We start from the raw sequence: 25,574 nt of genomic DNA, 5'->3' as shown, positions 1-25,574 counted from the left end.
ATAAATTGTGATTTTATTATAAACTGTATATGACTTGACAATTCGATTTTAAATCTATACAATTCCTTTGTTGATGCAACTTAAGTTATTGAAATACACGGAAAATATATGGTAGTACACGCTAAAAAACTCTTAGTTTGTACAACAAACCAGTTTTTGTAGTGCCAACTAAAATGTTTAGTTTCCGTAACAAAAAACTGATTCTGATGATTGTACAATTAAATTCACTCGATAGAATCTCACTCTCTTAGTCTTAAGGTGATGCCTTGGCCACAATTTTTACCGACCGAGCACAGAAAATGTATATTTTCGTAACTTTTTTTCCAGGCTGATTTTCGAAAAACGACTCTGTGGGGCCCTCCGTATAGTTGCTGTGAACAACTGCGTCAAATTTTAGCCGATTTCATCAGGTAATTTTCCCGGAAAAAAAGATCAAAATTTTTGACTACTGTTTTCAGTATAAAAAATTTTGATCCTGTTTTCCGGAAAAACAATCCGATGAAATTGGCTGAAATTTTGCGCAGTTGTTCACAGCAACTTTACGGAGGGCTACACAGTGCTATTTTTTTGAAAATCAGCCTAGATAAAAAATTATTTAAATTTACATTTTTAATGCTTGGCCGGTCAAAATCGGGTCTTAGGCATCACCTTAATTGAAAAATAATTTGAATATTATATTTTCCAATATTTTTTCCGTGAATCATTTTACAATGCAACAATTTAATTTTTATTCCTGAAAAGTTTCGAATGTAAGAAATTTGATGAGCGCTATGTGCTTTTGCAAAAAACTGTTGTATAGCAAGAGCCAATTTTTCACTTAGATTAAGAAAGTAATAGTAAGACAGTACTTAAAATTGTATACTTTACCTCAAATGCTTAAAAATCGTACTTAATGATTTTCGTATTAGGATACACGTACATTTCATTTATTTTTTATGTTACAGAGGCTTCAGCGTGAGTGTTTGTGGAGCACAGCATATCTTTAAGCCAGTTTCTGTCCAGGCTATGTGGTAAGCCATTTGTATACATTTTATTCTGTCAGAATATATTTTAATATGTGCAATACGTATTAATGATTGCTTTCGATGTTTGTACCAAATAATGTGGTTTTGATATAAAATGATCGTCTCTGACGCTACTTTAGACTTACGTTAATACTTTATGATAAGTATCCCTTGTAAAAACGTTCCCTATGGCACGAGTATCATGCCCAATTTTATAGCATTGCGCTGACAAGGAGACCACTTGAGATGCAGGTCACTAATTGTCCTGCAATTTTTTGTTCTGGGATTACTTTCACACAATGATGAAGCTTCATATGGGTTATTTAATTCAATGAGCCCTGTAATTCATTAAAAAAAATTACTGTAATTTTAATTGAAGTTAAATTGAAATAAAACGATTTTGTGAAATTTTTTAATCGTAGTCAGCATGATTCAACCAATACTAGAGTTATTTAAAAAGAACAGAATTTAACCAAAAATTTTTTCATTCCTAAAAATTTAAATATTGAATAATTTTAGTGTTTTACTATTATCATATAAAGGTTATATTTTATGTTTCAGGTAAGAACACAACATTAAATCTTTAAATGTATCTTCATAAGTTTGTAAGTAATTCTGATGAAATCTTAATATTTAAAATAACTTAGATGATATAGATTATAGATATAAATAGTAAGGGTGAACGAGTACTCGAATTTTCTAAACCTAATTCGAAAACCGGATACTCGCACACCCCCAATTGAATAGTTTTGCGTGACTTAATTTAATGTTAATGACATGCTTTTCTGCGCACACACTGCGCGACATATTAACTGCGCTCGTACCCGTACTTTGCTGTACCAGAAAGAATCACTTGAATCTTGAAAAGAGGATTGATCTTAGCATATTTCTACCGTAGCTTTTATTTACTTGAGATTAAATTAAATTATTGTTAATTGTTGTTTAGAGGGTCAAAATACGTAGACAAACACTTCGTTTTTTGTGGGACCTTCCAATGCATACGAAACCCCCTCAGAGCCTAAACTATTACTTTTGTTTACTAAAGACGATTTATTTGACGAAGACTTCGGTAGCTCGAATGTCAAGAACATTCGCCAGCTACAGGCGAGATATTGCCGGTTTTAGCCCAATTCAAAGTCAAATTTTTCATTCGATGTACAATTAATTAAAAAATGTTATTAGAGGAGAAGAATCATATTTCAATATTTTAGCTCTGTCAGACAAATTTTATTGTGATAATTACAAAAGAGATGGAAGTCATCCAGTAATCAAATTAGCGGAAAAATGAACTTGCACTAAGTAACACCTATGTGGGTACCAAAGATTAAAGTGTTAGGTTCGAGAAGAAACAAATCTAATGTAAAACGAGGTACCGCGTTCACTACCGATAATAATTTAATTTTATTCGATTATTCGAAGTATACATTCGGCACAGGTAATAAAAACTTGTAATAGATGTATTTTACTGCTACAAAGTTATAGCCCAAAAAGCTAATAATAGAGGATAAGTAGAGATTTTTAGGTTAGAATACAATGAAAATCATGATTAAACGCAAGCATAAAAAATTCACCTAGTATAAATCTTTACTATACTTATAATATTAATATATTATTTTAAGACAGCAATAAGAGTAAATGTCATTTATTCATTATTTATAAATGATATATATATGGTTGATTCTCCCGAAATCTGCTTTTTCGGGTATGGAAAACGAAAAAATGATGAAAATTTTTTTGTCATATTGAACGGCGCGAACTAGTTTACCCTTTTTTAAACCATAAAATATGAATAATTATTGAATCTGGGGCTTTGAGATTTCGTTTTACGAAAACTATGTCCGATTTTATGCTTAAAATCGACTATTTTCGGTTACGGAGGTGACACACACGGAGGTGACAAATCGCTGCTTTGATCAACTATGTAAGAAAAATAAGAAACGCACAAAATTTTCCGCACAACCCGAAATTTGGTCATGAAAAACGAGTCTTTTGACGGGGCGAGCGGTTAAAAAGAATGATCATAGCTCGAGATATTCATGTCCACGGAGGTGACCGTTTTTTTGACACACGTGAATTTTTCAATAGAATAATTATCGCAGCATCGATAAAATGTAAAATTTGAACCCGCAACCTACACCAATCGAAAGCTGGGCTATAATACTTGACATTTACGTATCTAGCGACATCAAAAATGAGTTAGCGACCCAAAGCAGGCGGTATGTTTGAAATTATTCAGAAGCATGATTAAAATCCGAGACATTTTTCAATTGCGTGGGAAATTTTTTTAAAACATTTTTCAAAGCCCTATAATAGACTTAAACTTTACTCTGGATGTATAGAAGCTGGTCTCATAGTTATTATAGGGTCAGGTGCTAATGAGAATGCATGGTACATGCAAATAGAGTTGATTTTGAGATGTAGACATGCCACGGAGGTGACATTTGGCATGTATATCTTCACGGCAAATTTAACTGACCCTAAAAAATTGAAATATTTATGTCCTATCATGAAGAATACAACAATATTGAATGAATGACCGAGCCAGTTTTGGCTCATCTTCACTAGTTTAAGAATATGGCATAAAGACATGCAAAAAGCAGATTTCAGGAGAATCAACCATATGATGACCTGGTGCAACAGCAGGGGGTACGCCGCTTCCACTTCTACCAGAACTCCACCTTGGACCCGCTTCACTCTCTGTTCTTTGTTATTAGTAAACGACGAAAAACAATTCATAAAACCCCCAAGTAAATGTTCACTTAACTGATAAAAATTATCTTATTATATTGCGCACAGATATATCAAGTTTTATTTGTGTACTTTATTACTTAAATATTACTCGGGAGTTGAGAACTTTTGACCGTCTGTGATAAAAAATAGCATACGTGGCTGTAATGTCCCACTCTTCAGGCAGTAACTGGCGCGCGGATGTAATAATACACTTTCCAGCTGTGGTACGTACTATACTATTATGCGATTACAATAATGATTAAATGTTTCAATTCGAAAACCTGTTTTGAGGCATTTTTGAATTATTCTTACCATTACATTAGATAATGTATTAAAATGTTTTTCCAAAGCTCAAATATTGGTAGTGTATCATATTTGCCTGAATTTGAAATTGATTTGAATTCAAACCTACTATGTAAGGGTTTATATTATAATTTTATATAAGGTATACTACTATAAAATAAGGGATTTAACGCAGTGTGTATAGTGCGTGAAAAATTCGGTGATAAGTGTGATATACTGAAGAAAAAAATTCCAATCAATAAATTTGCGACTTGCCATCTTTCGTCAAAACCATCAAAAGTATTTATATTAAGTTGTACATTTAAAATTCGAATTCATTGATTTTATGTGCATATTGTTTCTTAACATGGATTTTGATTTTTTCAGCTATCAGTACATTTGATTTTAAAAATTTGGATCATATGGAATGCACACATCATATATTTATAACCAGATATAATTATGTTTAATTATCTTTCTGAACCGAACTTTTCGTATAAAAGCTTTTAGCCATAAACTATTAAACTTTGAACAAATAATTTCAATTTAATCTAGTAAAAACTACATGCATTATAGTTTACACTAATCAATATTTATATTCCAACAGATGTACAATTTCATTGGATTCATGTGGATTCTGATTTCTATAGTCAACATTGAAGCTAATATTATTCAAACTCACCTGTCATCCACAAATTTGAGTTCTCATGGGTTAAATACTTCAATTTTTACAAACAGAAGCAACATTTTGGAAAATGAAGCTTTGAGCCTCAAACATATAAAAAAAAAACGGCAATTAAATTTTGACAATACATTTTCTTCAACTGAATCAGCATTGGTTACAACGAAAAATGTAGCAGAGAGAGAAAATGAATCTTCCAAACTTCAGTACTCAACTATTATTCCAACATTTGCTGCAAGTGCACCAGTTGAAGAGAGAGTACAATTAGATAGCTTGAATAGTGCTACTCATCACAATGCCCACGGCCATCATCATGGTCATCACCATGGACATAAACATGGGCATCACCATAAACACAAACATGATCACGGACATCACTCAAAACATGAACATCATCACGGACATAAACATAAACATGGCCATAAACATCATGAAAAACATGAACATAAGCACGGTCATCATCATCATCAAGAACACAAGCATGATCACGAACATAAACATGGTCATCATCATCATCACAAAGAGGATCATCACCATCATCGAGAACATAAGCATGGTCACCATCACCACCATGGACATAAAGAACATCATGATCATAAACATGATCATAAGCATGAAGAAAAACACCATCATAAACATGATCATAAGGCTGAACACCATCACAAGCATGGGCACCATCATCACTCAGAACATAAACACCATGAAGAGCATAAACACGAAGGTGAGCATCATCATCATCATAAACATGTGCATAAAAATGAGCATCATCACCATCATGAACATCATCATCATAATGATCATCATCATCATCATAAACACAAAGAAACAGAAACGCATCATCATCACCATGGACATGAGCACAAAAATGAGCATAAGCATGGCCATAAACATCATCAACATCATCATCATGGACATGATCATCATCATAAACATAAACACGGGCATCATCATAAACATCATCAAGAACATCATCATAAACATGGACACGAACACAAACATGGACATCACCATGAACATAAGCATGGACATCATCAGGAACATAAACATGGACACCATCATGAACATAAACACGGTCATCACCATGAACATAAACATGGTCATCATCATGAGAATAAACATGGTCATCATCACGGCCATCATCATAAACACGGACATGAACATAAAGAAGAACACAAGCATGGTCATCATCACGGCCATCATCACGGTCATCATCATCACCATCATCAAGAGCACAAGCACGATCATCATGAAGACCATAAACACAAACATCATCATCATAGAGACCATAAACATCATCATGAAAACAAGCATCACCATGATCACCATGAACACCATAAACATCATGAACACCACAAACATCACGAAGATCACAAACACAAACATGGACATAGTCATCATGAACACCACAAGCATCATGAAGATCATCATGCCCATCATAATCATCATCTTCATCATAAACATCATGAAGACCATCATCATGTTGGATACGATAATCACCACCATAAACATTTTAAAGAACATGCTCATTATTTTGGTGCTTCCCATAATCACGAACAATTCCTACTTCCACAAAATCATGATTTGTCTGAAGCATCTACGAAAAAACCATCTGTAATTTCAACTTCTACTAAGCCATTTATTATTCAATTAGTATGATTTACTCATGAAATTTGTCTTTTCAATAAGAATTATGTATCTTAATGTTGATTAATAAATATAACCACAAACTTGAAAATATCGCTTTTGTTTTTTTACTTATCATTATGCATTTATTCTGAAAGAAGATTAGTATATGGAATTATTAATCTATCTCAACTCTGTTGAGATTGTTTTAGCTGTTGCAAAAATCATTTAATTCATAAAATGCAACAGAAGCCTGTTCGAGTTTCAGTTGTATATATTAATTGGTTTGTATTGTAAAACATCGATGTCTTCGTACTTATACAGAAGTAGTCGTCCAGAAGATTAAAATTACTTGGAACTTTTCATATACAAGCTTATATTTAGTAAATCATGTTAAAATATGGGATCATTTTGGTTTAAACCACCAACGATTGTATGATTGTATCGAATTCATTGCGAATAATTAAATATATATATGTCAGTTAATTCTTTTAGGTTACTTAAAGTTTAAAAAAAAAATATTTCATGGTAAAGTGGAAATTTTTATTTTTTGGTTATTAGGTATGAAAAGTCGTATACAGGCCAAAACCGAATTAGTTATAAACGATAAACTCGTACACTGGAACTTCTTTCGCGGTAGAGAACAGTAAATAATATTTTTATATTATATATGTACATAAATATTTGCTATCATTTTATGATATAATACGTGTATTCACACCGCATGTACATTGCATCTTTGCGAGCGCAAAAAGTTTCATTTTATGGTAACCACAATTCCAATCAAAATATTTATCTGAAAAAACATGGTTTTATTTGTCATGCTACTGATTATTTTTAAAACCTCAAAAATATTTTCAAAAATTAACTAAATGCCATCGACTAGAAAAAAGTTGTTTTTTAGGTCGTTGTTTACGGTGATTCTTTCCTAAAAAAAATTAAGAGAAATTTTAAACTTTATAGAGGTTTTGGAGTAGTCTCTACATTCCTGCATAAAATTTTTAAGTTTTCAACTACCAGTGCTGAGTATACGCTTGCGTTCAATTCTGATAGTGACCGATGAAGAATTCGAAAAAAATAAGTTCAAAAGTTGTAAACCAGAATGATCCCTTAACAAAGTTTTAATTTAAAATTAACGAGATAAAAATAGAATAATAATACTAATTATGATTTCTCAACAGATTAATCTCTTCACTATTGGACACATGTGGCTGTTTGTTACACATCATGTAGTTGAATCAATTTATCTACCTTCGAAATCACAAAATGTTCATCCTATCCTACTGTCGAAGCATAATGTGGTATTTAATTCGTCACAAGAACATCCAGAACTAAAAACTAGTTCACACGTTATAGAAAAACGTCAAATAGATAACATAGAATTTGGATTCAAATGGAGTCCTCAAAATTTTTTCCGCAAGGTTCACGAAGAAAAAAATAAAAATAAGTCTATAGATGGGATTGAAAGTAAATCTGCTAACAAAGTCCTTTCTCTACTAAAGACGAACAAACAATCCGATAATGTTCATGAAGCATCTCAAAGTCGAAATTACGCTCCACACGCAGGACATCATAGTCATCATGGCCATAAACATAAACATCATCAGCATCACGAACATAAAGAAGAACATAAGCATGGTCATCATCATGGTCACCATCATCATGCAAAACATGATCATCATCATAAACATCATGAAGATCACAAACACAAACACGACCATGACCATAAACATCATAATCATCATCATCATAAAGAAGAACATCATCACCACGAAGACCATAAACATAAACATGACGAAAAACATAAGCATGATCATCATCATAAACATGGTCATCACCACCATGAAAAACACGAGCATGGACATCATCATAAGCATAAACATGGACACCATCATAAACACGAGAATAAACATGAACATGAACATAAACATCATGAAAAACATCATCATGGTCACCATCATCATCATACCTCTAAACATGAGCATGAAGAAGAGCATAAACATCATGCGAAACATCATCATCATCATAAGCATGATCATCATAATGAACATCACCATCATCACGAACATATTCATAAAAATGCACATCATCATCATCATGAACATGAAATCAAAGCGGGACACCATCATAAGCATGGTCATAAACATCATAATGAGCATAAACATGAACACAAACATGAAGCTCATCATAAACATGGCCACCATCATAAACATGGTCATCACCATGGTCACAAACATGGTCATCATCATGAACACAAACATGGGCATCATCATAAACATAAACATGGGCATCATCACAAGCACAAACATGGACATCATGAAGAGCATAAGCACGGTCATCATCACGGGCATAAACACGAACATCATCAAGATCATCATCATAAGCACGATCATCATCACAAACATGGCCATCATCATCATCGGGAACATAAGCACCATCATAAACATAAACATGAGCATAAAAATGATCATAAGCATGAACATCATGAAGATCATCATCATAAACATCATGAGGATCACAAACATCATCATAAACAAGAACACAAGCATGAAGAAGAGCACAAAGAAGAACATAAGCATCATCATGGTCATAAACATGAACATAAACATAAGGAACACCATAAACATCATCATAAACATAAACATCATGGCCATCACGGCCATCATGAACATCATAAGCATCATGAAAAGCATGAGCATCATGGGAACCATCATGGTCACCACGTTAGCTTAGCAAATCATGATTATTACGATGCAACCAAAAATCACGGAGAATACATTTTTCCAGACGACGTTCCAGCAGCAGAATCTGTAAGAGCTTTAAGCAAGAAACCAGTTGTTATCGCTATACCTGTAAAGGTTTGAATGGTTATTTAATCTATTGAAAAAATGGTCTGTAATTTATTTATAAAAATTGAAACCAATGTAATTCTTTATCCTTGTACAACTAATTCACGTGAAAATAAAAAACTTTAAAAAAAATTGCCATGAATTAGTTATTTTGTTTCTTTTTCAATTCAATATATGATTAAATGTTTATATTAGTGAGAAATTAAGGCAAAGTACTTTGCGTATAGTAGTTATATTTATCTAAGGCAATTTGTTAAAAAATAGCTTAGAGAAACAATATTTTTGAAAAAGACGCATTGTATACAAGCTAATATTTAGTAAGTTTCAAAATGAGTACAAAGTAAAGGTTATCTACCGTACGGATACCATTTTATTTTTTAAATTAACGTGTCGTAATTAAAACTAAATTTTCCTTTTCTGCAGATAAATTGTCTCGTACCTGGATTTTTATGGCTATTCACAACGACCCATTGTGTTAAATCAGTAACCGTTTCTTCGATACTTGAATCAAGTAGTTTCTTGCGCGGCGCTACTCGAGACGTTCCAGTTCCACATGATAACTTTCATCGAAAACGTCATATCATCAACGAAAAAAGACTTACTTCTCAATTGAGCTCACTTGAATATTATTCATCAACTAGAAGGCCGTTAAAAAAAAATATTTTCAATCATAAAAAACGAAGTAAATCATCCGCTCTTAAAACTGCAATCACATCTTCGATTGAACATCAACCATTTGCAAGTAGAATCCAACGTGATAGTAATCCGGATGCTTCTATTCACCAGATAAACTCTGGAAATATACCGATACTTCATGGGCATCATCACGGTCATATAGGTCAACATTTTCACCATGGAAAACATCATCATGAGCACGGACATAAACATCATCATGGACATCATCATAAACACAAAGAACATCATCATGAGGAACACAAACATAAACACAAACATGATCATAAGCACAAAGAAAAGCACAAACATGGTCATCATCATCATAGGGATCACAAACATAAACATAAAGAAAAACATCATCATCATCATGAGCATAAACACGAACACAGTCATAAACACGATAACAAGCATCATCACGATCACAAACATCATTCCCATCATGAACACAAAGAAAAACACCATCATCATGCTGAACATAAGCATAAGCAAGACCATAAACATAAAGGAGGTCATCATCATCACCATAAGCATGAACATCATAATGAACATCATCATCATCATGATCATCATCATCATAATGAACACCATCATCACCATAAACACAAAGAATCTGAAACTCATCATCACCATCATGGGCACGAACATAAAAATAAACATAAACATGAACATAAACATGAACAGAAACATAAACACGAACATAAACATGAGCAGAAACATAAACACGTACATAAACACAAACATCATCAAGAACACAAACATGGTCATCACCATGAACACAAACATGGGCATCATCATGAGCATAAGCATGGGCATCATCAAGAGCATAAGCATGGACATCATCATGAGCACAAACATGGTCACCATCATGAACATAAAAATGAGCATAAAGAAGAACATAAACACGGACATCATCATGATCATCATCATAAACATGGTCACGAACATAAACACAAACATAAAGAAGAACATAAGCATAAGCATCACGAGGATCATCATCATAAACATCATGAAGAACATAAACATCATCATCATCAAGATCATAAGCATGAGCATCATCATAAAAATAAACATAAACATGGACATCATGAAGATCATAAACATGAGCATCATCAACACCACAAGCATCACGAACACCATAAACATCATAAAGATCATGATCATAAACACGAACACAAACACGAAGAAAAACATAAACATCATGAACACCACAAACATAAACATGGACATCATCATCACCATAAACATCATGAAAAACATCATCATAAAGGCCATGAAGGGCATCACCACAAGCATCATTTTTCGCATCAACCCTACTATGGAGCTTCAAAAATTTTCCAAGCTCTCACCCTTCCAGATGATATTGTTACCCAAGAATCCATTAATCTTAATAAATCGCTTACTCACGAACAGTCAGCAACTGAATATACTGTCTGAATTAATTGAAATTAATATAGTTAAAAAAGTAAAATGGTAGTTGGCCTTAAAGTGACACACTTGTGCTTTTTCCGTGTAATATGAAAACAATGCAAAAAACTATCTTTTCACATATGAAAATGTGCTTCTTAAAAATGAATATTTAAATAGAAGGGCATATAAATAATGATTAAAGATTTCTTAGGGTCGTGGTCGCATGTTACTGACTATATTTTTTTTACAAATCTTGATCTTCGGGTTTTAAAATGTTCGAAATACATTCTTGTTCTACTCAAGTGGAATAGGAAAAAACATGGGTGTGTTCCTTAAACGAAATCAAATGGATTGCTTTTTTTATAATTTCTTTTTCATAAGAAGTTTAGTTGATTCATATATTTGTCAATCATTTTTATGTCATCAAGTTTCCTTAAGATAAATCATGTTACCCTACGAAATACGATTATATTTGATATTCTTTGTAAAATATTTATAAAACTCTAATAAAGATTTATGTTGATTTAATGATATTTAAAGATCATTTTAAAATAACATTCATAGAAGTGCATTTATGATACGTTCTCACATTTCAATTTTGTTGGTTCGTTAGTTGAGTAGCGATGAACTACCGATGAACTAGTGAGCTTATAGGAGTTATTTGTTTTTCACCTTTTACGATGATTTCTACCCACTTTTGTCTTGTATGAATAAGTAATAATATTCTGCTTTTATGATAACTTCTACCCTTTAATTTAAGTCATCTTTTATCCTTGAAGTTAAAACTTAAAGTTTTACGCCGTTATTCTCAAATTTTGAATGATTCATTAGAATACATGAAATTCTAAGGCTTCTTAGAAGTGTCTCAGTGTCCTTATATTATTATGATTATAATGATATTCTGCTTTGTCTATATCAACCTTTGAGGAATCGTAATTGCAATACATATTTCCATAAATTTTGCAATAATTGACAATTTGAGAACTAATTTCAAAATTTCACGAAGTTTAATTTTTTAATTTAAGTTTAGTTACTTTATTATAAACTTTTGTTTTTAATTTTCCTATTAGTAATTTTTTAAGGTGATCATAGTTTGAAAAGTAAAAATATTAGTTTGTCTGTATACTTGACGGAATATATTTGATTTCAATAATATTATAGCTGAGTAACTGATAACTGACAATTTGAGACTAACAGTATGCAAATTTAACAATTAAATTTTTAAGTTATAGACTTAAACTATGAGGGCTAGATAGACTTACGTGATTCTATATAATCTAAAGAAAAGGTTATTACGATAAGAAATTAATTTTATAAAATAGTAATTTATGCAACAGGTGTGAATATGCTTTTCTGCAAAACGAGGGCTCACCCTGGGTTAACGTATAATCTTTACTGTGTATTTTTTATATCCGGATATAGTTAATTATTTCACTGAATTTATAATGTGGTAAAAAATTAAACTTTTATGTGAGCGTACTTCATCATTGATATCTTCAAACTTCATCGTGAACATTTTAAAATAATTCAACAGAATCAGAATGAATATAATTCAACAGAATTTTTTTTGGTACCAGAAAATGTTATCCAACCTTATACTTTCAATCAGATCCACGAGATTTAAGCCCTCTGTTCTTAGATACTTTAATTTTATGTAACGTATGATTTAACTTTATATCAATAATTTTCATTACCGAGTTTAGGGTAGCACAAAAGAAATTTCTCAGTTTTCATCGTTAAAAATGTGTGACTGTATTTTTATGTTTGTAATGTATGAATTTACTTTTATAATATATTAACTATTTTTTACTCGGACAACCATTTACTTGCTCTGAAAATATTTTTCAAATTTCAAGGCACGAACGGAAATCTCGAAGTGGAAATTAAATGATACTTGATAGCTTATTAAAATTTAGAGGTGTCGTTCGCACAAACTAATTAAATACGCCTATTACTTCGAGTTAAAAATAAATATTTAAAACTAGTTCACTTTACACATAGTATTGTAGTCAATGTAGAAATACACGAATATGCATCAGTAGTACATAATTAATCAAAAGAAATAATTAATTAATACAATCAAAATTTATTTGATTTCAGGTCCGCCCTTCAAACATTACACAAAGTGTCGAGCAAAGCCCGAGCACACAACTATTTTCTCGGTGGATTATCACACGATTGGGTTAGCTACTATGAACAGCGTATCGAAAGTGATCGTTCATGTCTCAACGAATGGCACGCGATGGACAATCTTGAATCTCGACGACCTCCCTCACCTGATAGTTTACGAAATAAGTAAGGCAACACTTGAAAAAAGTAATTTATTTTGTCTCACTAAAAGCTATTTCATAAAATGAATTTACACGAAGAAAATGTAACATATCCATAAAAGGTTTCTTACCTTTTGCCAAACTAACTCGTCATTTCGAGTCGAGTACAGATTTAGCTTGGCCACATGCCAGCATTCTGCAACGGTTAGTTAATACTTGAATCTACCGCGTTCTGTCGATTGAAATATCATTGCAGAATGTTCCCAGTTTCCAGTAAAATTTGAAATAAAGTATACACTCAATTCATTTTTCTTGATACCAAAATTAACTTATATTTATATCGAAAATTAAAAAGTGAATTAATGTATTTAACAGAACTAAGTATCAATGTTAATAATTATTGAATATCTCTTATAAATGTCACAAATTATAAAAAAATATTAAAAACGATTTCTATAATGGTCACCTTTGCACAGAAAAAATTCCAAACACACAAGATTGGATTTATTTCCGTCACTTTACTAATAAACAAATTAACGTTTAGTCAACATACCCGTTTACCTTATCAACATGACAATAATGAAGTTCTTATTACGAGTAATCATACAGATTGATGTTCTCAATAACATATTGATTTGACATAAAGTACATTCATTTTTTCGAAGTGTTTATTCAGAGGAAAGTTCGTACACGAAATCCTAGACATTTAGAGTTTTTTGTATGAAACGTAATTTTCTAGAGATCTCTAGGGTTATTTGGAGTTTCGTATACGAAAATGAAAAAGTTCATGTATGCATTTTTCCCTGAATAGACAAACCCTAATTTTTTACTGATATACGCTACTAATAAAAATATTTGTAATTTCAAATTGAGGATTAATAAACTATATGTTGAAAAAAATTATTTATAGGCCAAGCGAGAGAGCTGAAACGGAACGGGTCATAAGATCAACATTAAAAGAAATTATGATGTCGGTGGATCTTGATGAAGTCACCTCCAAATACATTAGAGGTCGTCTCGAAGAAGATCTCGACATGGATTTGGGAGAATTCAAACCGTTTATCGATCAAGAAATGCTCACTATTCTTGGACAAATGGACGCTCCAACTGAAATATTTGAGCATGTTTACCTAGGCAGTGAATGGAATGCCAGTAATTTAGAAGAATTACAGAAAAACGGGTTAGTTAATACAAATTGTAACTTAAAGTTAATAGTTTGTATGATTCTTTCCAATGGGAAATACCTCTTACAAAAATTATTTTACAATAGAATTCGGAAAATAAATTTATAAAATACCAAACGCCGCTAAAGATGTTTCACATTCAATATTACAATTAGTGAACAAACTCGTGTGTTAACTATTTTGACACATATTAGTTAATGTAATTACAAATTCATTGGTAAAAAAATTCTTGGTTCTCTACCAAATTCAAAAAATTATTAGATTTACACCTTAAACTTAAAAACACTATGAAATTGACACGATTAAAAGTAAATTTTGTAAGCTTTCAAATTTCATAATTACTTGAAGATGTTGCCAACTATTTTCAAACGATATCAAGAGTTCCACGCGTTTTCCGTATTTCCGTACGCTATTCGAATTTTACAAGTGTTTGGACTCAACTTACAAGGAGACCTTCTCACCTTCGGGTCACTTTACCAACATTTTTTCGGGGATCTTTACCAACATTTTTTTGGGGTCTCCAGGAAACTTAATAATAAAGCTCCTTATGCTAAGCTTCATTGAATGGTCCTTAGGGCCCATTTCAAAAGGGGTTTTCTATTTTAATTAAAAATCTTTGAGATTTTCTATTTCAAGTTAGCAGCACTTAAACAAAAAATGCACCTATCAAAAGTTTTGTCCATTACCTTTTTTCAGAGACCCTAATTTGATGATTTTCCTTGCAACATTCAGAAACCTCTAAAAAAGTGCAATGGACGATTTGAAAAATTCTGAAAAAATTCAGACAGATTCTTTGAAAAATTTCAAAACTTTTGATCGGTCCATTTTTTTGTTTAAGTGCTGCTAACTTGAAATAGAAAATCTCAAAGATTTTTAATTAAAATAGAAAACCCCTTTTGAAATGGGCCCTAAGGACCATATAATGAAACTAAGCATAGGGAACTTTATTATTAGGTTCCTAGAGACCCCAAAAAAATTTTGGTAAAGATCCGTGACCCGAAGGTAAGAAGGTCTCCTTGTTAGGCATTTCCTGCTACGCACTTGACGTGGCCTGTTTACGAGCAAAAATATCAAATGAAGAAAATCTGATACAAAAATTGCTTCAGTAACGCGATTATAGAAACAGAAGACTTCTGTGTCGTCTAAGTAAAAATAAATATTCTTGAGATAATTGGAATAGTATCAGTTTTAATAACCAAAGACATAGCTATAATTTGAAAGTTATAAAAAAATAATAAAAACATTAAAATTATTTAAATGAAAATTAAATGTTTTTTTTTTCAGTGTTCGACACATACTCAATGTTACTCGAGAAATCGACAATTTTTTTCCTGGTATGTTTAATTATTTGAATGTACGCGTTTACGATGATGAGAAGACCGATCTACTAAAGCACTGGGACGATACATTTAAGTACATAACAAAAGCCAAGAAAGAAGGTTCCAAAGTTCTCGTTCACTGCAAAATGGGTGTATCGCGCTCAGCCTCAGTCGTCATAGCTTATGCCATGAAAGCGTACAATTGGGATTTTTCACAAGCGCTCAGTCACGTGAAAAACAGGAGGAATTGTATCAAACCAAATAGCAACTTTCTTCTACAATTAGAAACTTATCAAGGCATTCTGGACGCTATGAAAAATAAAGAGAAATTGCAGAGGTCAAAATCCGATACGAATCTTAAATCGCCAACCGCCGTAACAAAAGACGCAACAAAAAAGCAAGAAAAACAAGATCTCATTGATAATAATGACGATAAAGTAGTCAATGATCAAACAGGTGTTGAGCTGAAAAGGAGTGGACTAAGACCTAAGAGTTGGTCCCCGAATGTGGAAGACACCGAAGACGTATTATCAAATGGTAACTTGACATTACTATATTTAACAAAGACTTGATAAATTTTTATTCCATTAACTTTTTTTTGTTTCTTTACTCATAGCACCAATGTCACAATCGTTGGAGAGCATTGATAAATCGGCAAATCCAGAAATCGTACGTGAAGACCTTCTAAAGAGTAGTATAATGTCGAAGCCGAGTAACAACTGTCCAATGCAAGATGCTCGTCGTGTGCGAATGCCATGTGGCAACGGCCAATCTTACAGTGTCTCGCAAAATCAAATCGTCCATTTAGATTCAAATTCATCGTCGCCAAATCAAGCAGGGAGAACCAAGACAGGGAGCCAAGGCCAAAAACGGAAGGGACTCGTTTTAAACTTGACAAATCAATTCGAAGCTGCCAGTAGTAAGCCATCGTCACCAAGTTCTGATAGCGAAAATGAAAAAGTGACTGTACAATTACCTATAGTTGTGAGTCCCGTCGAACATCAAAATGGATGTCATGATGACTATAGTGAGTGTGAAGTGTCGGCAAGGCATCAACAACAAGGTACATTAATTTTTTTACGTGTGAATCTCAGATATTATACATCTTTAAGCATTAACTAATAATAAAAATTTTCTCTAGATAAAAATGGTATGTGTCTAGTCTGGACAGCATCTGCTGAAGTTAAATGTGTCCACACAAACGGTTCATCGAATGTTAACGCTGCTGATTCAAACCAAATAACAACACCTACATCTGCAAATTATTTACCAGGTCTTACAATGTACGTAAAGTCAAAAAAAGAGACCGATCCCTTTAATAATCAACTTGATCGAGCCTTCGATCGTGAAGAATCTCGTGGTGAACTATCCATAGAACAAAATCCTCAGCAAGCTCGTAATTCGCCTAGCCGGCAGAGCTCTTGGAGTAGTTACGACAGTGCCGTAGTAATGGATAACAATTCAGTACACAGTTCTTGGACTACTTTGCCATCTCGGAATAGCTCGTGGGGCTCCTACGACATGAGACCGAATGAGACTTTAGGAACTAGTGGTCTTTTTCCTTATGATCGTGAGGAAATACCTTGGCATCCCGGCACAGTTAAACGCACCAAACAAAAACTAGAAGAAAGCTCTGCGACTGGTATGAGTATGTTCATTAATTTTCCCCCCTTTTGAGTTTTTATTATATGTGCAAAACTAAAAATAAAATGCAGTTTCATTAACAAAAAAAGGTGAAATTTTTTTTTCTTGTCCAGGGGCCCGGACCTCCGAAAATTATTCCTAGGGGTCCTAGGGATGAAAAAAATACATGAACATTAAATTTGAAGATAGGTTTTTTCAGTGTCACTTTTGTGTTTTAGAAGCCGAAAAGTCATGTTTTCAAGTAAATGCGATAATTCACTTAATTTCCAAGTGGCTTAAAACGTATCAAACGTCATCTAAGAAAAGTAACTAACTACGCATTCGATAAGAAATTTTCTCAGCTTTCCGATGGTATTATTATATTTTCAAAAATACACAATTTTCACTGAGAAAATCGCCATCAAACATTGATGATGGGCTAAATATCTCGAAAAATTCGGTACGGAAAAAGTGATTTTTTAAGTTAATTCTTGATGTCCCTCTATTAAAAAGAAAATTATCGGAAAATCTGACTGCATCGTAAAGAAGCTGACAAATTTTCCTATAGAAACCATATCTTCATTTATTTTTCAGTCGAATTACGAGCAAATTTCGATTGTAGCGATCCGCGCAACGCTGAAAACCGCGTGACCGCGCTGAAAACAGCTCAGGAACAGAAAACAGCGAACAGAGTAAAAGAAAGTCGCTTTAATAGCATTGTAATTCGACTGAAGAATAAATGAAGATATGGTTTCGATAAGAAATTTATTCAGCTTCTTTATGGTGCAGTCAGATTTTCCGATAATTTTCATTTTAATAGAAAGAAATCAAAAGTAAACCTAAAAAATCACTTTTTCCGTACCGACTTTTTCGAGATATTTAGCCCTCAATGTTTGATGGCGATTTTCTCAGTAAAATTGCATGTTTTTGAAAATATAGTAATAATTTCTTATCGAATGCAATAGCTAGTTACTTTTTTTAGATGACTTTTGATGCGTTTTAAGCTACTTAGAAATTTAGTGAATTATCGCATTTACGTGAAAACATGACTTTTCGGCCTCTAAAACACAAAAGTGACCACAAAAAATTCTTATCTTCAAATTTAATGTTCACGCGTTTATTCTTATCCTAGGACCCCTAGGGCAAGCAAAAAAAATGTTCACCTTTTTTTGTTAACGAAACTGCATTTATTTTTAGATTTACTCATATATTCGTTAAAGTAAAATTTCGTATTTATTTAGTGTAAAAAATTGAGCCATTATTTTACAATTAAAATTCTTAAATTTCAGGTACATCAAAGCGAGTGTGTACCCAATCATCTGAGCCTCTACCTTCGAGTGATTATGTAAAAGGGCAGGAACGTTTAAGTGTTCCTAATCTTGATGGAGTTGAAAATTCTACGGATTCTTATAACCCAATTATTATGCAGTACAACTCTTCACCAACGCCACTAAGAAGGGATAGTTCTCCTATAAAAGAAACTCAAAATCTAGCTATGACAGTTACTAACTCATCGCTCAGTCCCACGTCCGCTACGCCAATTGATATATCTTCCGTTGGATCTCTTCAACTAAATATCGGACGTCTCTCAACTAGTGCTCCTTCTCCATCGTCTTTCACTAATGAGGGCGAAGCAGCAAGTCAGGTGGCTTTACGTAGTTGTAAATCTGAAAGCGAAACAGCTAGTCCATGTGTTGTTAACACATCTCAATGTCCCTCTGTAAAGCATCACAAAATCATGCTTGAAAATTTATGCACCAGTACTAAACCACAGTCTACGTCCCCAGAAACCGCTGAAGGTCCTACTCGTGCTTCCGGTGTATCAGGCATTGTAAAAAATCTTAAAAAAGAATTTGAAGCTAAACAAGCATCATCGAGCAAGCTCGAACGTAGCCCAGAAAATAGTATTGAAGAACAGCAAAATCAGCAAACTCAAAGTTTGACTAGAAACGATAGTGGCCGGCAAAAGAAAGATCCGAAAATTCGAAGTTTGCCTTCGTCACCAGTCATCACTCACAATGAAGCGAAAATCCAATCTTCGACTCATCATCTTTCTAAACGCAGTAGTGAACCAGCTCCAAGTAATTCACCGAGTGAAACCAACTTGGAAGATTTATCGGTTAAAGTATTAGTGGGAAAGTATGAATTTGGCAAGCCGGAATCAAAACGTAATTCAGATCCGCCTCTACAGTATCGACATCGCGATAGAGATCAGCCAGTGGAGCATCCACCCGCTAGATCGAGAATCGCACCTGACTTAGCGCGAAGATCAGCTCCGATAATCGTTAATCATCATGTATCTTCGATATTTGATAATTCAGCCACAGTCGAAGCTCCCGGTAGGCCTCCTTCTGTCCCATCGCCAAGCCAAGTAGTAGCCAGTGTTGTAGCTAAGGCCGCGAGTAAAAAGCAGCAGCAGCAACATGGCAGAACTCACCCTTTGGCAAGGCTTCAGGTTCGACCAAGACACAGCAGTCCTGTTTATAATACTATGTGAGCGGTCACTTAGGAGTGATATAGTCATATACGCATCGCATATTTTGCGATTACAATTATCATAATTCACACTAAAAAAAATACTATAGAAGAAATTACTATGGCCATAGTAACCGAAATACGTACTAAAAATAAGTGGTAAAATTTGCTATAACACAGTAATTTTATTCGATTTTTTTTAGTAAAATTTGTTATAACATAGTAATTTTTCTTATAATATTTTTCTCAGTACATTTGTGTGATCTCCTTTATGGATATTTAGAATATCAAGTACTTTTTGTTTGCGGTCGTCATTACTTCGTATTACTCGTTAGTTCGATAGATGATGTAACTTTGAAGACCGAGTACGAACAAAAAATAAAAAGCGAAATTTTGGAAACTATTTTTATTAGCACGTTGTAAAAAGAATTTAAAAAATTTATAATGACCACTATAAAAATGGTGAAAATACGCCCATTTATATTTGTTTTATTGTTCTCTTTTTAAGTCACGAACAGTTGATAATATCTACTAAATTATATGTTTGTGTTTTTTGTTCATACTTACTGTCAATCCAAACAATTTAACTATTTTAAATGTAAAAAAATTTTTGTATTCGGACGTACATACATTTTTTCATCAAAACTAAAAAAGGCTGGAGAAATATTTAGCTCATGATTTTATATATTAATATATAGAATTGACCAAATATATAAATAATAAGTAAGAATAACCTGCATACAATCATTGAACTTTATTGAAATGGTTATTGTCTCACAAAAATTCTATAACCAACTGAAGAAATTAAAATAGTAAAAAATAAAAATGAATAATTTCAAAGAAGTAAATGTCATTTACGTTCTTTACTAAACATTTACATTGTTAGTTTTCAAGGCCAAAATACATGACACTGCCAATTTATTGATTTTTATTATGGCAGTCCCAAATAATTGATTGTGTCCGTATTGAATATACTAATGTATTGATTTTTCAAAAATTATGCTAAAGTTAATATCCGCAGTGTGTAAACTGTTTTTTTGTGACACCACAACCTAAAGTAACATTTTGCTCCCGCCGAGCGAAATCTAAGCTAGGGGATTCACAAAAAACCGTGCTAAAAAAAATCTTAGAGGCAATTTCAACAAAAGTGGACAGTTGGTCAGAAAAAGATATTTTGCTGACACAGTAAAATTATTGGGTTATATTTCAACGCCAAATTTTGCTAAATGTTTTGCTGAGGCAGCAAAATATCTTTTTCTGATCTAACTGTCCACTTTTGTTGGAATTGCCTCTAAGATTTTTTTCAGTGCGTATTTGCAACTATGTAATGAAACAAAAAATCTTAGAGCCCTTGCAAATGCGCTCTGAGACTTTTCAGATCTTTACTCTGTAGGGGCAAAATATACTATTGATGAAAGAATTGATCTATAAGAAATGAAATAAGCGTTAATTTTTTTTATCGTCAATAATTGTAAGTCTCAAATTGATGTGTACTCTCGTATTGTTATTCAATATCCTTTAAAAAAGGTAAAATCAATTGGATAAAAAAATAACATTGATAGTAATTAAGCGAAAAAATGTGTGAACAAAAAGAAGAGTGGATGCTCAGTCAGGCTGTGAATGTAAGTGTCTGAGTATCGTTGTGATTCGTAAAATAGTGTAAAGTAAATAAATATATAAAACCAAGTGTCGATACAAAATGATATGTATGTTTATTGTCAAAAAAATTGATGCATTAACCATTACGAATTTGTAAAAAAATTGATACAATTAGAATAAAAGCGAAAAGTTGCACGAGCCACTTGTGTAACATTCTGCTTCGTCTGCACTAGTAAAATATCAATGAATGTATGTTTTAGCTTAGTAAAATTGTAGCAAGACTTGAAATACACTAAAGATCGTTCGAAATATTAATTCAATATCTTTTATTTTTCATTATGAATAATAAATATACGTATACGAGCAATGCAATTTTAACTTAAACTTTTCAGTAACATTGACATAAATCTTTAGATTATTAGCATCAAGATTGAAATTTTGCTAAGTACTGTATTTTCCGAATAGATATATTCATTTTAATACGAACAAAATTGAGATATTTTAACCAATAGCTGACCATGCTTAGAGAGTCTAATATTATTTAAATTTTGAATGAGAGCTCGAACGATTTTTAGTGAAAATTAACCGGTCGCTTTATTTGTATAACCAGTTATAAAATTGAAAACATTACGTTACTTTTTGTAATGCAATTAATATAGTAGGATTGTAAAATAAAGAACACATTGTATGATCGATTGAAAATATTAATGTAATGGATGAATGTTCTATTCGTTAGAATTATTTTTGTAAATTCGAACGAATTTTTTCATGCTTAGCGAAAATAAATTAATCTGCGTTGATGTTGCAATTTGCGTCAGCGATCGAATTTTTATCGTGATTATTGAAAGCCAAAAGTACAAGTCTTTTTTATAGTAAATGAATCTGAAGGTGCTTATTAAAAAGAAAAAACGTTGAAACATTTTCTATATACTTTGTACCGTGGAAGATATTTTTCAAAAATACATATCATGCTATAATATCATCTCATTGTTATTCTTAACAAAGAGATTGGATATGTTAAAAAATTTTTTTAAAAATGAAACTTTCCTGCAATTAAAACTGAACTACTCAGAATAAAGTATAAAGTGTTGTAGTTTATCAAATAAAAAATATGCAAAATATTTCGAGGACCATGTCGCAATGGTTTATTCGAGAGCTCTAATACGTGCAATGTACTCACTTGAAGTACATTTTTTTTTGAGCATAAAATGACAAAGAATAATATATTTTACTACTGGAAAAATTTTTGATCAACTTATAAATCTCCGCTGGTAGATGAAAATATTTAAAATTGATGAAAAATTTTTATCATTATGATTAGAAGTTATCATTATGAGTACACGCTTATGAAGCTTGATTTTTTCTTCATTCAAATAGTAGCGTTCGAAAAGTCAACCGATAACATATAATGTACCTACTTATTTGTTGAATAAGACTGTACGCTAACTACACAAGCGGTGTTTTTCTTAATAAAAAACTTTTTATCTTCATTTAACATAAGCAAATAATTTATTTGTTTCCTTCGTTTGAAATTAAAATGATACAATTCAATACACAAATTTAAATATAAATAATTTTAATATATTTAACATTCTTCACAACAAGATATCCAAATTTTTTTATTAGACAAGTTTTGTTGTAATTTTGTCGCAAGGAAAAAAAGGCTTACTTTTTCTCATGATATTATTTACAATAATTATTTACGACTTCTTGTCAAATACTTTAGCAATTGTGATGTATATATATATACCCCGTATCCTTAAATATGCTTCATTTTTATTCATAAAATGACTATTTTCCAATTTTCATATGATGTATTTAGACATGTCTTGAACTTAATGAATATTATCTTAACTAACAGAAGAATATCAAGTACTGAGAATATGATATCAAAATTACGATTTGTGTTTGTATAAATTTTGTACCATAGCCTATATTTAAATAAAGTTGTTTATTGCTTTATAGAATCGTATTTTTTGATTTACTAAATAAAATTAAAATGTTATTAAAAACCTTCATTTTTAACATTTATACGACAAAACTAATAGAGCATAGAAATGACTATAATAGAATATATTATCATTTTCTAAGGGACAAAAAATATATTAATTAAAAAATGCGTACTTCTTAAAATCAAATTAAAATTCAAACCAATTCAACTACTTACCGTTGCTCGTAGAATCAACCGAAATCATAACATTATTTTTATCATTGAAAAGGCTTAACAATTTTCCTTTTGGAAATAATACTTTGAAAACTTTCAATTTACTTCGGTCGATAGTTTCTTTATTAGAAGGTAACATCAAAAGAATGATTGATGAATCGTTTAGATTTATACAATTCTTAAAATTTTTTAATTTGTTTTCAATTTCGGTATTACTTAAATTGATATCAACCATGATAGACCAAGTTTCAACGTTATTTCCTGATATGCTAATAGCGCAAAAACTAGTAGCATTGTACGAAGGTTTTGTACCTGGAGCTAAAGTAAAAATGTCGTTTACAGCCCCTCCCCAAAGGGCATAAGTACTTGGTTTATATCTTGAAAAATTATATGTTGAAATTATATTACAATTATTTCATAAAAATGTTCAAAACTCCATGCTTTTTTTACCTTATTTTAATACTTTCCAAAATTTTATTGAAAAATTTGCGATGATATCGCTCATACAGAGGTTCGTCTTGCCATTTATACATTAAAACTATAAAACAAACTTGATCTTCTTTGAAATCAAATAATTTTTGTGTCATATTTACTAATAAACAGTCATTGCTCGTAAAATGTTGTTGTATAGAATGCGTATTTGTTTCAGTAATTGTATAATTTACTTGAGGTATGACAGGAAAAAATAAAGCTGCAGTTACATTTTTCTCTCCCCCAACCGGATTATCGTCGATATTTACTCCTACTGTTTCAATAGCTATGTAAAAACAATCTTTAGGTCTTGTCCATCTATGAGTTTTGCAAACTAAGGGGCAGGAAAATGAATATATATATATTTATAAATATAATTTTAAGGAAGAACGAGTATAATACTTTCGTAAACCACATTGTCACAATCTGCAGAAGATGGATATTTCCCATCCGTAAAAAAAAGTCCTAGCCTCGGTCTTATTCTTAGTGAAAGTTTAAGGTCTTCAACAATTTGATTCTTTACTCTTGGTCCAACAGCACAAAAGCGTGTTGCAACTAGATCTTCTAAAGCTTGCAAAGTAATAACTTGAGGTCCTCGTTTTAATTTTTCTCGTTTCGCCGTGTAGTACCAAGACCTTCGTGTTATAATATTGAAAAAATATATTAAAACACACTATATGAAAGGCGCAACTTACTTGCAGACTTCTGATGCTGAAGTTAAATCATAAATACTCAAGTGTTTGAAAATATCAGAAAGAACGTCGAATAAAATCAATTCAGTGTCAACCTCTCTTATTTCCATTTTATTAGTTCCATAAAAATTTTGCACGATTAAAATTATCAAATGAAAATTCAATGAATTAAGGAAATTATTGTTATAAAATGAACTTGAAACTATTCAAAATCAGATATAATTCCTTTCGAATCAGAGATCAGAGTGAATGCTTACAAATGTGGCAAAATATTGCTACTAGAGTTGTTGATTCGTTGCTAGTCAGTATTGATTAAGTCAAATACCTTAAAATAACTTACTGTTACAACAAATAGTGAAATTTCAAGTAACTCCGCCTTGTTATCCACCAGTATTATCGATTTTTTCCTATCGTATTTTTATGTCATATCATCTTTGTTTTGTAAGAATTTTTTGCTTACATTGCGTAGAATTTTATATGCAACACATACCCAACTTTTTGAGCATAACATCCTCAAAGAGCCTT

The 25,574-nt window shown here is 32.0% G+C and overlaps 2 protein-coding genes across 9 annotated transcripts in view; one reads left to right on the top strand and one right to left on the bottom strand.

The window, feature by feature from the left end:
• The window catches only part of LOC106649319 (protein phosphatase Slingshot homolog 3), an 82,599-nt gene extending 59,382 nt beyond the window's left edge, over positions 1-23,217 (top strand). For 5 of the 7 annotated variants that reach the window (XM_014366689.2, XM_014366696.2, XM_014366718.2 and 2 more), the window contains 7 exons: positions 945-1,010; positions 13,353-13,547; positions 14,433-14,702; positions 15,991-16,562; positions 16,642-17,088; positions 17,167-17,673; positions 18,938-23,217. In XM_014366689.2, the coding sequence (XP_014222175.1) occupies positions 945-1,010; positions 13,353-13,547; positions 14,433-14,702; positions 15,991-16,562; positions 16,642-17,088; positions 17,167-17,673; positions 18,938-20,145 (3,265 nt within the window). In that variant the 3' untranslated portion in view covers positions 20,146-23,217. The remainder of the gene's footprint in view (positions 1-944; positions 1,011-13,352; positions 13,548-14,432; positions 14,703-15,990; positions 16,563-16,641; positions 17,089-17,166; positions 17,674-18,937) is intronic. The other 2 variants (XM_023459552.1, XM_014366684.2) reach the window with 1 other exon arrangement.
• A 144-nt stretch (positions 23,218-23,361) lies between these two features.
• On the bottom strand, positions 23,362-25,294 carry LOC106648430. 2 transcript variants are annotated; one of them, XM_023459532.1, is made up of 6 exons: positions 25,053-25,294; positions 24,760-24,992; positions 24,337-24,691; positions 23,890-24,263; positions 23,736-23,808; positions 23,362-23,653 (listed from the first exon to the last, which is right to left on the bottom strand). In XM_023459532.1, exons 1-5 carry the CDS (start codon positions 25,157-25,159, stop codon positions 23,744-23,746), a joined length of 1,134 nt encoding a protein of 377 aa, XP_023315300.1. In that variant the 5' UTR covers positions 25,160-25,294; the 3' UTR covers positions 23,362-23,653; positions 23,736-23,743. The 2 variants fall into 2 exon arrangements, with proteins under 2 accessions (XP_023315300.1, XP_014220859.2); XM_014365373.2 differs by having other exon boundaries at positions 23,362-23,808.
• Positions 25,295-25,574: the final 280 nt, after the last annotated feature.

Source organism: Trichogramma pretiosum, unplaced genomic scaffold (assembly GCF_000599845.2).
Source record: "Trichogramma pretiosum strain Unisexual culture from Peru unplaced genomic scaffold, Tpre_2.0 scaffold7, whole genome shotgun sequence".
NCBI lineage: Eukaryota > Metazoa > Arthropoda > Insecta > Hymenoptera > Trichogrammatidae > Trichogramma > Trichogramma pretiosum.
Note: the sequence above shows the minus strand (reverse complement) of the source record. Positions and strands in the feature narration are given on the sequence as shown.

Coding starts and splice junctions, on each gene's coding strand:
- LOC106648430 (XM_014365373.2), bottom strand. CDS start 25,159: ATGGAAATAAGAGAGGTTGACACTGAATTGATTTTATTCGACGTTCTT. Junction 24,692..24,759: donor TGACAATGTGGTTTACGAAA/GTATTATACTCG, acceptor CCTGCCCCTTAG/TTTGCAAAACTCATAGATGG. Junction 24,264..24,336: donor TTGGAAAGTATTAAAATAAG/GTAAAAAAAGCA, acceptor TAATTTTTCAAG/ATATAAACCAAGTACTTATG.